The sequence below is a fragment of the Coregonus lavaretus genome (assembly GCF_964263955.1).
Source record: "Coregonus lavaretus genome assembly, chromosome: 16".
NCBI lineage: Eukaryota > Metazoa > Chordata > Actinopteri > Salmoniformes > Salmonidae > Coregonus > Coregonus lavaretus.
Genome location: NC_140003.1, coordinates 32,366,896 through 32,379,640, shown reverse-complemented (window position 1 = coordinate 32,379,640; position 12,745 = coordinate 32,366,896). Strand labels below are relative to the sequence as shown.

The 12,745-nt window shown below is 43.5% G+C and overlaps 2 protein-coding genes across 2 annotated transcripts in view; both read left to right on the top strand.

The window, feature by feature from the left end:
- The window catches only part of cryl1 (crystallin, lambda 1), a 36,536-nt gene extending 29,611 nt beyond the window's left edge, over window positions 1-6,925 (top strand). Inside the window, exons 6-8 of the mRNA XM_084179792.1 lie at window positions 1,094-1,202; window positions 5,219-5,325; window positions 6,417-6,925. Of these exons, the coding sequence (XP_084035918.1) occupies window positions 1,094-1,202; window positions 5,219-5,325; window positions 6,417-6,515 (315 nt within the window). The 3' untranslated portion in view covers window positions 6,516-6,925. The remainder of the gene's footprint in view (window positions 1-1,093; window positions 1,203-5,218; window positions 5,326-6,416) is intronic.
- Window positions 6,926-8,040: 1,115 nt separating this feature from the next.
- On the top strand, window positions 8,041-11,445 carry gjb8 (gap junction protein beta 8). The gene is made up of 2 exons (XM_084180031.1): window positions 8,041-8,190; window positions 8,939-11,445. Exon 2 carries the CDS (start codon window positions 8,959-8,961, stop codon window positions 9,775-9,777), a length of 819 nt encoding a protein of 272 aa, XP_084036157.1. The 5' UTR covers window positions 8,041-8,190; window positions 8,939-8,958; the 3' UTR covers window positions 9,778-11,445.
- Window positions 11,446-12,745: the final 1,300 nt, after the last annotated feature.

The window sequence follows — 12,745 nt, the reverse complement described above, 5'->3', positions numbered from 1 at the left end:
CTAAACTAGACATGACCAAACAAACATCGAAAACATCAAACGGTGGCAGCTAGTACTCCGTGGACGACGAACGCCGAAGCCTGCCCGAACAAGGAGGAGGAGCAGCCTCGGCGGTATTCGTGACACTATCCTGCATGGTTTGGCCTAGAACTCTCCTGTTGATATGTCTCATTTCGTCATTAGCACTCAGACAGAGGAAGTTGGAAACATTTAATTGTACGGTATTGTACTGTTAACACCAGGGGTTGGGCTACCTGGTAACTAATAGGAAATTATATGGCATCAATAGAAATGTACTAGTCACATAGCCTATTTAGAATAATTCAACTTAGTTGGTAACTACCTGGTATCTAGTGGTGTTATTATGATTTGACCTTGCAAGTACATAGGCCTACCTGGTCATTTGCTGTAAAAGTTTCAGAAAGCTGAGTGTTATGGTCTTATGTAGACCTAATGATGGAGAGTTCAAGTGAAGTGTCACTGATATTAATATTACATAACATACCCCCCAATCACACACACACAGAACTTGGCCTTTGAGTCCAAGCCAGCATCGGAAAGCGGAGTGGCTGAGAACGCAGCCAGTAGCCCCCAGTGATTACAGCAGAGGAAAGGACCCTTTTCACGGCTGTCCCCCGCCTGGACGCCGCCTCGCGATGCCAAGATAACGGGCCCGTTGTTGGCCCGCGGGAAGCAAACAAAGACGACCCTGTCCCCCTTCCCCTCTAGATCTGTGTGCGAGCTTTGATTTCCCCCTGGTTAGCCAACAGGTATCTGTTGAGCAGTAATCTGACCCTGTCCCAGGCCTGGAGTAGCCTTAATGCTGCTCTGCTCTGGTGGGATGAAAGGAGAAGGTTCTTCTAGTCTACTGCTCCCTCAGCCCTCCTGACAGACAGACAGACAGACAGACCAGTGGTTGTTGGGCAGGTAGAGCACTTCAGTGGGGAGCACAGTGTCCCTAGCATCTTATTAGGGGTGTCATTTAGGGTGAATAGCCCCTCGTCTGTGTCCTCCTTGGTATTCCGATTTGGGGGGGGTGGGGTCTTTTTCAGTCTTTTGTTGAATCTGAGGTCATTGCTTCCTACCGTTTCAGGACGGTGTCATCTCAGTCAAGGACATTGACCTGGTGATGTCAGAGGGGCTGGGAATGCGTTACGCATTTATTGGTCCCATGGAAACCATGCACCTCAACGCAGCTGAAGGTAAGTTCCTCCTTTGACTTACACCAAATAATAAATATTTATATACTGTCCTGTGTGATTGTGACAAATTAACCATGTACGATGGTCACACAGTTGTGTGAGGGGCAGAGCTTATGACCAGACCGTGATATTAGGGTTCAAAAAGGTCGCTCTGCCAGACCCTGAACAGCTGATGAGAGGAGGGGGAACTGTGGCTGCCATCAAATGCCTTACATGTTTCAGTCCCTTTTTACCATATAAGTATATATTGGGGGATGACGTGGTTGTGTGTTTTAGAGAGAGAGAGTGGGAGTGTGTGGGTTGGTGTATGTGTTTGTGCGTGCGTGCGTGCGTGTGTGTGTGTGTGCTCACGCGTGATTCTGTGAGAGTCTGAAACATCAAATAGATGGAAAATATGAAAGGGCAGTGTGAAAACTGGAAAGTGACACTGCTCTGGCTGCACCACCGTGCTCAGAGAGAGAGAGAACACTTTGACAGAACAAAGCTGTCTTTTGATCAACACAGGTGAATGAACTCCCTCACACCAGTCATCTAAAACCACTGTCACCAGGGGAGAATACATGTTGTACAGTACTCACACGTTCTACTTTACCTGTTTTGATTTTCTCTTAATTATCATTTTATACCAGTCCTCTGGTGTTAGTCCATGGTCATATTCCCAAGTGGCAAAATAAGAGGCCTTTGTTAGCCACATTCTAACAGTGGTACTTCAGTGGAGCATGTAGTTTCTAAGTTACCTGTGTGTTTTCCTTTCTACCTTTGCATCCAATAAACATTCAATAAAAACAACAGTGGCATGTGTTACATTATGTTGCTCAGGTCCTCCAAAGGTTACACACTCCTGTTATCACTGTAGGTCCTCTAGTCCAACCAGTCCAATCAGATAGTAAAACACTCAGGTCCACTCCTGTTATCACTACAGGTCTTCTAGTCCAACCAGTCCAATCAGATAGTAAAACACTCAGGTCCACTCCTGTTATCACTATAGGTCCTCTAGTCCAACCAGTCCAATCAGATAGTAAAACACTCAGGTCCACTCCTGTTATCACTACAGGTCTTCTAGTCCAACTAGTCCAATCAGATAGTAAAACACTCAGGTCCACTCCTGTTATCACTATAGGTCCTCTAGTCCAACCAGTCCAATCAGATAGTAAAACACTCAGGTCCACTCCTGTTATCACTATAGGTCTTCTAGTCCAACTAGTCCAATCAGATAGTAAAACACTCAGGTCCACTCCTGTTATCACTATAGGTCCTCTAGTCCAACCAGTCCAATCAGATAGTAAAACACTCAGGTCCACTCCTGTTATCACTATAGGTCCTCTAGTCCAACCAGTCCAATCAGATAGTAAAACACTCAGGTCCACTCCTGTTATCACTATAGGTCCTCTAGTCCAACCAGTCCAATCAGATAGTAAAACACTCAGGTCCACTCCTGTTATCACTACAGGTCTTCTAGTCCAACCAGTCCAATCAGATAGTAAAACACTCAGGTCCACTCCTGTTATCACTACAGGTCCTCTAGTCCAACCAGTCCAATCAGATAGTAAAACACTCAGGTCCACTCCTGTTATCACTATAGGTCCTCTAGTCCAACCAGTCCAATCAGATAGTAAAACACTCAGGTCCACTCCTGTTATCACTACAGGTCTTCTAGTCCAACCAGTCCAATCAGATAGTAAAACACTCAGGTCCACTCCTGTTGTCACTATAGGTCCTCTAGTCCAACCAGTCCAATCAGATAGTAAAACACTCAGGTCCACTCCTGTTGTCACTATAGGCCCTCTAGTCCAGTGGTTACCAACCAGGTGTGCTAAGACCCCTGGGGGTACTTGGCCCGTCCACATGGGGTACTTGAAGAGTCATGAGACCATTGGTAAAATGCACATGAGGGGGTACTTCAGGGGTATTCCGGGCAGAGCAAAATTCCGTTGTTGGTACAGTAACCGAAAAAGGTTGGGAACCACTGCTCTAGTCCAAACAGTCCAATCAGATAGTTAAACACTCAACAGTCCACTCTCTGCTCTGGCTGAGTAACAATCATTTCCAAACAGGACACAGAAGAGCCCTTACACCCAGAAAGCTGAGTCATTTTATCAGACAGAAGGAGCCTTGCACTTATTTTGTTCAGACTATTGAAGCAGAAGAGAGAAGGATCTTTGAAAACAGCCCATCAGGTGAGGTCTCTCCCACCAAAAACAAAACTCTGTGAGAGAGTTTAGTTGGACGTAGCTGGCAGTTATCACACTGAAGTGTTAGCTTTAGTCTGTCCCTGTAATGTTCATGTACACATTCAATGTTCAACTTGGGAGTAAGAAACAAATGAACAAGCTTTTTACACCTAAGAAAGAAGTTGACTAGTTTTAATGTTTTAACCCACTTACTAAATTCATTCAAATACACTGAACAAAAATATGAATGCAACATGTAAAGTGTTGGTCCCATGTTTCATGAACTGAAATAAAAGGTCCCAGAAATGTTCCATACACACAAAATCCTTATTTCTCTGAAATTGTGTGCACAAATTTGGTTACATCCCTGTTAGAGACAATTTCTCCTTTACCAAACTAATCCATCCACCTGACAGGTGTGGCATATCAAGAAACTGATTAAACAGCATTATCATTACACAGGTGCACCTTGTGCTGGGGACAATACAAGGCAACTCTAAAATGTGCAGTTTTGTCACAACACAATGCCACAGATGTCTCAAGTTTTGAGGGAGCATGCAATTGGCATGCTGACTGCAGGAATGTCCAACAGAGCTGTTGCCCCAGAGAATGTAATGTTAATATCTCTACCATAAGCCGCCTCCGTCGTTTTAGAGAATTTGACAGTACGTTCAACCGGCCTCACAACCACAGACCACGTGTAACCACACCAGCCCAGGACCTCCACATCCGGCTTCTTCACCTGCGGGATCGTCTGAGACCAGCCACCCGGACAGCTGATGAAACTGGACAGCTGATGAAACCGTGGGTTTGCACATCCAAAGAATTTCTGCACAAACTGTCAGAAACCATCTCAGGGAAGCTCATCTGCATGCTTGTCGTTCTCACCAGGGTCTTGACCTGACTGCAGTTTAGTGTCGTAGCAGACTTCAGTGGGCAAATGCTCACCTTCGATGGCCACTGGCATGCTGGAGAAGTGGGCTCTTCATGGATGAATCCTGGTTTCAACTGTTGGCGAGCGGTTTCCTGATTTCAACGTTGTGAACAGAGTGCCCCATGGTGGCGGTGGGGTTATTATATGGGCAGGCATAAGCTACAGACAACGAACACAATTGTATTTTATCAGTGGCAATTTTAATGCACAGAGATACCGTGACGAGATCCTGAGGCCCATTGTCGTGCCATTCATCCGCCACCATCACCTCATGTTTTCAGATTTGTACACAATTCCTGGAAGCTGAAAATGTCCCAGTTCTTCCATGGCCTGCATACTCACCAGACACCCATTGAGCATGTTTGGGTGACGCCCTGGATCGATATGTACGACAGCATGTTCCAGTTCCCGCCAATATCCAGCAACTTCGCACAGCCATTGAAGAGGAGTGGGACAAGATTCCACAGGCCACATTCAACAGCCTGATCAACTCTATGTGAAGGAGATGTGTCGAGCTGCATGAGGCAAATGGTGGTCACACCAGATACTGACTAGTTTTCTGATCCACGCCCCTACTTTTTTTTAAAGGTATTTGTGACCACCAGATGCATATCTGTATTCCCAGTCATGTGAAATCCATAGGTTAGAGTCTAATGAATTTATTTAAATTGACTGATTTCCTTATATGAACTGTAACTCAGTAAAATCTTTGAAATTGTTGCATGTTGAGTTTATATTTTTGTTCAGTGTAGAATACAACTAGGCATAAATGACTTGGAGCACTTTCATTCTTGGTCATGTGAGACCATACAGATCTGTTTTGTTACTCTATACTTCTGAACCGAATACAGTAAGATCTGCCCATTGCCTTAAAGTCTAGCCAACCCTCTCTGTCCGGTCCACTCCCCTAGGTCTGGAGGATTATCTCCAGCGCTACAGAGAGGGCATGAAGAGGGTTCTGAACGCCTTTGGACCTGTTCCCGAATTCTCTGGGGAGGCAGCCGAGTGCATCAACAAAGTAGGCTTATGTGTTTGTGTGTTGTACTGTTTGTACTAACTCCTCTAGATTCTAGGACTAGGTCAAATGGCTTCAGATTTTGCTCATCAAGTACAAGAAGGTATGAAAAACTGAGTTAGTTCAAAGAGGGCAATGTTAACATTTGGAACATTAAGTCCAGCGAGCTCAAGGGCGAGCATTCTACAGTTTTCCCCCTCTAGTACTATATCCTGTTAACTAGACGTTACTTAATCACATGCCGTCAGGCTGTTCAAACCTCATTCTCCACACTCCGATGGAAGCCGTCATGTGAGAACACCCTGACCATAAGCGTAAAATATTTCACAAGCGTAAAATATTTAATATTGGACCGATTTTAAATGCATATAATTGCAGAGGTTCCCAAAGAGCTCTATGCGTACCCCTGGGGGTTCTTTCCCAGGTCCTCGAGTCTTGGTTCATCCAGCCATGCACTGCAGAAGTCATAGTAAAACTGCTTTTATACTATTTTGATCGCACTCTAAAGTAGGAGTTGTGTTCTGATATTATGAGGGGGTCCCTGATGAATTTGCTATCACAAAAGGTGTCCCGACGCTGTAACCGCAGACCATGTGTAACCACGCCAGCCCAGGACCTCCACATCCTGCTTCTTCACCTGCGGGATCGTCTGAGACCAGCCACCGGACAGCTGATGAAACTGTGGGTTTGCACAACGGAATAATTTCTGCACAAACTGTCAGAAACCGTCTCAGGGAAGCTCATCTGCGTGCTCGTCATCCTCATCAGGAGATGTGTCGCGCTGCATGAGCCAAATGGTGGTCACACCAGATACTGACTGGTTATATGATCCACGCCCCTACCCTTTTTTTTAAGGTATCTGTGACCAACAGATACATATCTGTATTTCCAGTCATGTGAAATCCATAGATGAATGAATTTATTCCAATTAACTGATTTCCTTATATGAACTGTAACTCAGTAAAATCTTTGACATTCTTGCATGTTGCATTTTATTTTTGTTCAGTGTAGAATTAAGAGAAGAAACTATGCATTCTCTCTCTACTTGTCTCATTTCCCTTTCTCTCCCTTCCTCCTCTGATGTGTCCATATAGGAGATGTGTGAGCTGATCCCAGCTGACCAGCAGCACCTGTCTGCCAGGAGAGAGAGGAGGGACCAGCTTCTCATGGGCCTGGCCAAGCTCAAGAAGTGACCCCAGGACTATCACCACCACTGATGAACAGGGTGGGGTGGGGTATGGGACTCTGCTGTCCATCACTCAGCCAAAGAGCATGGTGATAAGAATGACCTGATCTCTCAGTGGTGCTTACACTGGGGATGTTACTGAATACTGTAGCCCTGAGTCCTCAAACACAATCAATCAACTCATCTGGGATGTTACAGTAGCCCTCACACACAATAAACCAATCTAGGGATTGATTACCATGTCATCTCAGAAATCTAACCACCACATGTTTTATGCAATCAACAAGTTGATCAGACAAGGGAATTAATGGTTTGGTCATACCACAATGGCTTCTTGAATTATGTATACGAAATGTTAATGTGAAAACCTTATGGGAGATTTTTTTATTAAAATTGTGAATTTCTCAAGAATGTTAATACATTTGAATTTTTCCTTCACAATAACACAGATGCACAACAAACAGTGTTCTGTACTATATCTGGTATTTTCCTTAGGTCTCCCAAAAGAGCAGAATCGCTAGATTGATCTTCAGTCACCATAACTTCATGCCTACTTTGTTGTGGTAATCTTGATTTTACAGAGAAAGTTTACATCATCACTTGACCAAGCTGACTGTCTCATGACGATTTAGCCCTTGATCATGACTCTCAGTTCCATTACATTACGCAGAAGAGTCATTGGACGAAGGCTTCTTCTGTAGGGGGGAGTTTTGTTAAGACCCGGAACGCTCGGTCTGAACGTTAACACGCATTGCTTGCGGTAATGTTTTGGAAGCATAAGGACCTTATCTTTCATATCGGCGGGAAATAATCATACTAATAACAAAAAAAAGTTACATTAATACACACCTTTATAGGGTTAGGGTTCCCACACGGACATATTTCCATGTTACAGCGCTTGTTTAGGGAGACAGAGTGGACTACCTTCGCTAGTTGGCTATCTGCGTCTCTGAACACCTGTGTGTAAATGGAAGACAGACGCCACAAACACGATGTCACTGAAACATACTGCCGACTGCAACTTGTGCTAAAACTGGTTAAAGCAGTGTGATGTGATATGAAAGTAGAGGGATTTATGTTTCTAGAACCATGCTGCAATTGAGACTCTATTCACGTTTATATGGAGTATTTGGCTGTTTTGGCTTCCAGAGCCAATTCGCCCTTTAAACAGGACATGTAAGGTCCTTGGACTAAGGAGTAATATTAGGCTCCTTCAGTCCAATATTGGGCTAATGATGACTGTGTGCTTTATAGCTTGAACCTTAAATTAACACTGAATTCAAGTGTATCTGTCTGAAGTGTCTATAATCAGTCAATGTGAAATTAATGTGATTGTTTTTGCTTCAAATAAACAAATCACAGTGTATTTCAGTGAAATTAGTTCAAACTACACGACCGACACATTAATCTAAAAGTTACACACTCCTGAACAGACTTCCGTTTTCTGATGAGCGCTGTTTTTCTACGTCCAGCCCCCTAGCAGGTGGATTATCCTCAAGTGAAGATCATAAAAACTCCGGTAGGCTACATCTCATCAGAGTGCACACGCGCAGCTTTCACAGTCAGACCTACTTCCAAACAACTCACTTTTCCCCTCTGCTTTGTTTGGAGTTTCTTGAAACGACGGCCTTAAAGAGCACCGAAAACTGAAAATAATGGGAGTTTGCTGAAATTCAGAGAAAGTGAGTGCTGTGATTTGTGAATCCGATATTTTGTGGGGCATACTCACCTGTCTTATTCGTCTTTATGTAATGATACAGCCACTGGTGATTGTTTTTATTTCTTCTGATGTTTAGGATTTTAGTAAAGGAATTATTGTTGCTTATTTTTTTCCCAATATACAGGTTAGAATTTACAGATTAGAAATTCGACAAGGAAACCGAACATGATATGATTCATTGGCAAATTGTTATGGACAGTTTACATTTTGAATTTGTTTGTTCGTGTAACTTGATTAAAATGCAGTCATAGTAACTAGCAGCAGCCCATTTTAGTAAGTGTATATTATATAATAAACTAATGCTAATTTATTGATTCTCTTAAGTTAATGGAATTCACTTTCTTGTGTACTGTTTGATATGATTATTCATTGTTTACTACACTGTTTTATCCATCTGTCAATATAGCCTCACTTTTGATAGCCAGTGTTGTGTAAAAGTAATTACTTGAAAGAAAACACATACATTATTATATAGTTTGATTAAATTGTATTGGAAAGAAACACCACCTAGTGTTCAATTGAATACTTCATAGTTGGACATTTTGGTTAGGTTTTTCAAATATCTAATTGTAAAAGACAAAATGAAACACTTAACAGTGATATAGGCCTACTGGTCTCCTTCCCAGTGCTGTTTGGTTTTCTGAAAATGAAACCTTTTTGAAGTCCACTAAGAACTGAAATTAATTTGTTTCCATTCTTGTGTTCTCCAGGTGGTGAAGCTGCTGTAGAGATGAGTTGGGGGGCTCTGTACGCCCAGCTGGGCGGGGTGAACAAACACTCCACCAGCCTGGGGAAGATATGGCTGTCTGTCCTCTTCATCTTCCGTATCACCATCCTGGTACTGGCTGCAGAGAGCGTGTGGGGAGACGAGCAGTCTGACTTCACCTGCAACACCCAGCAGCCCGGCTGTAAGAACGTCTGCTATGACCACTTCTTCCCTGTGTCGCACATCCGTCTCTGGTGCCTGCAGCTAATCTTCGTGTCTACACCGGCCCTGCTGGTGGCCATGCACGTGGCTTACAGGAAGCGTGGGGACAAGAGGCACATCATCGCCACGGCCTTGCACAGCGGTGGTGATGACAAGACCAGGCAGGTGGACCTGGAGAGCCTGAAGAGGAGGCGTCTGCCCATCACCGGGCCTCTGTGGTGGACCTACACCTGCAGCCTGTTCTTCCGCCTGATCTTTGAGGCTGGCTTTATGTACGCCCTCTACTTTGTTTACGATGGCTTCGCGATGCCTCGTCTGGTGAAGTGTGAGCAGTGGCCCTGCCCCAACAAGGTGGACTGCTTCATCTCACGGCCCACAGAGAAGACCATCTTCACCATCTTCATGGTTGCTTCCTCTGCCATCTGCATGGTGCTCAACGTGGCCGAGCTGGCCTACCTCATCGTCAAGGCCCTGATGAGGTGCTCCACCAGGATGTCTAAGAAGAGCCGCGCCTACGCTCACCCCGATCAAGTGATCACGGCCAAGTCTCTACTACAGAATAAAAAGAACGAGATGCTGCTGTCATCTCTTACCGATTCCTCCAGCAACAAGACTGTGTGAGCACAGCCCAGTGCCAATGTTCTTCCCCATTAGACGACAGAGAACTAGGAAGTAGAAACCTATCAGTGTTTTGTTACCATGAGAAGAGAACATGCTTGTGAGGACATACCTGTAGCAGCTGAGAGGACTGGCCTAACCCTGAGTCTGCTTTTGTAGATAATTTTTCAAATTCCAGTCCTCGAGTACAACATCAACACACGTTGTTGTAACCCTGGACAAACACGCCTGATTCAACTCATTGAGGGCTTGATGATTAGTTGACAAGTTCAATCAGGTGTGCTTGTCCCAGGGCAAAAATTCTAATGTGTATTGTTGGGGTATTCGAGGACTGGAGTTGGGAAACACTGTTGTAGAGGATATTACTTTCTCTGTGCCTTCCACTATGTCACAAATATAGAGCATTGCCCTGACTGACCCATGGGGTAACGTTTTAAAGGGTTAGCATTTTTTATGTATTATTGTTTATTGATCTCGGTGCTTGTATGTTTGAGCTACATGTTTGTTCAGGTAGTTTGGGAGGTTGAACAGCAGTGACAAATGGGTCTAGAGCGCCACCTTCTGGTTTACAATGAGCTTGCAGGAGTTTAATATTTTATTGTGGAGCGCAACCAGAATTGGTTTACGTTACTTGTTCAGCTTTTGTGGGAGACTTTACCAAAGCAGAAGTGTGCAGTATAGCTCCAAGTTCTATTTGAGGCATTCTAACAGCGGCGAGGGAAATTTCTCGAGTACCAAAGCAATATTAAAACAGTGCCTTCGTCTATTAGCAGTGTCAAATAGTATGATGTACATAATGGTGTATATTGAGCATTTACATTTTAGTCATTTAGCAGACGCTCTTATCCAGAGCGACTTACAGTAGTGAGTGCATACATTTTCATATTTGTTTGTACTGGTCCCCTGTGGGAATCGAACCCACAACCCTGGCATTGTAAGTGCCACGCACTACCAACTAAGCCACACAGAGCATGATGTTTTCAGGTGAAGCCTATTCCTGGACTTAAAAAGCATGTTCAATGGGAAAAACTGACCCTCTGAGCATTATGCCAACTGAGACAGACATATAGCCTATTGTTGTCAAGACTGATTGTAAACCTGGCTACAGAGCCTAACTGGGGGTATCGTCTTTCAGCTTGTTCCTTGTTTTAGCCACTGAACTAATCACTGCACCTCTTTCAATGTGAGTAAGCGGGTTGATCTGCAGGCAAAAATGGCCTGTGTTCTGTCCAAAAATGCATGTAGAAGTTGGACCATAATAACTTGTATCACTGTAGTGACAACTTGACTGTTACCTGTGAAAAGGCAAGGACCGTTTTACCAATGAGATGCATCACACACATTTGATGTCTCATGATTTGGACATTGACATGGAAAGCACTCTGTAGGCTAACTTTTTCTCACAATCTTCACAGTTGTAGGGGCACTTTTTGTTTGTCTGTTTTTATATTGTGACTGTTTGGAGGAAATGCAAAATTCGGAAGTACAAATATTTCTTGGACATTTTTTTGAAAGCCTCAACATTGTCACACTTTATAACAGCTAGAGCCTAGCTATTAATGTACAGCTTTCTAAACTGCATGTTTTTTGAAAAATGAAGGATGTTTGTATTATTAGATCTGCACTTTGACCCTGGGTCTTGACTGTTTTAATAAAAAAACATAAATAATACTGTGTGTTTACTTAATGCTTTCACACTATCTGTTGTAATAACAACGATTGATTGCATTGTTATCAACCTCCAGTCACTGGGATGCGCTTCTCTGGACAACCAAGAGAGGGCGAGAGGCTATGTGGGTGACTGGATTTGCAGTGTAACAAGTACATTTTATTCTAGTGAGGTGTAGAATCATAAATTCCTAAATCACAAATGTAAGACTATTTTATTTGACAGGCCTATGTTCTCGCCAGAATTCCAAATTAACTATTTCTCACAGATGGGTTACTGTATTGTCAGAAATGGCCAACTTCAGTCACTACAGGCCAAAGGTCAGATGTAAAACCATGAAAGAAGAACCAACTTTTCCCGGATGGTAACATGCACCCCCAGACTCCATACCCTATTTGACGCTTGAAGTTTATAGGGGCGTGGCGTGCATCGGTCCAGGTTGATGACTTTCTGAATTCACTCATGCATGGTCACACAATGTGACAGTCGCGATGGCTGGGAACGGGAGGGAGCTGCACTTCGCGGAAACCAATCTTCATGTTCAATTCGCCTCGAAAAACTAACTTTTCTTGCTCAAGTTTGGCGGCGAATCCACGTGTGAAGAAGTTTGTGAATGAATAACTTGGCCTGGCTGTGTTTAAAAGAGTTTGGTAAGCTGGCAGAGGTGCCAGGATTTGGGGAAGGGGGAAGAGGGGAGGGCACCAGCTTCCTTGGGAGGTCTGTAGGCTATACGACGCACTCAAAATATGGCACCAATGGCAGATGGATATTGCTTTCGATATTTAAATTGGGCATCTCCTGTCAAATAAGGTATGATTGAAATGAGGTGTGAATATCTTTCCTGGCACTGTCGTCCTAGACCATGATGCTGGTGACTGGTAACTCGTATCAATGCACATTTTATTTAATTAACATTTAAATGTTGAGGATTTAAATATGAGAAATTACAGTAGTGACCTATTGTAATCGGGGTCAAACAATAGGATAACAAATGTATCGGGGAGCTTAAATAAAGCCAGTGGCCACAAAGCCTATCGGGCACCCTCTGTATTGTCTACTTGTCAGGCAGCACACTTTGTAGGTTACTGTTGGCTATCTGAACTTAATCTAGTTAAGCATTGTTACTTATTTAATGGTCATCAAAACCTTCATAAATCATCTGATATTCAATCTATTCGATTTGTATAATATGATGAGACATTTTCTGGACTGATACACGTGTTTAGACAAAACAAATGTTGAGACAACAAAGAACATGCAACATTCCAACCTTATCAGATAGGCTATTTTAATACTGTAGTC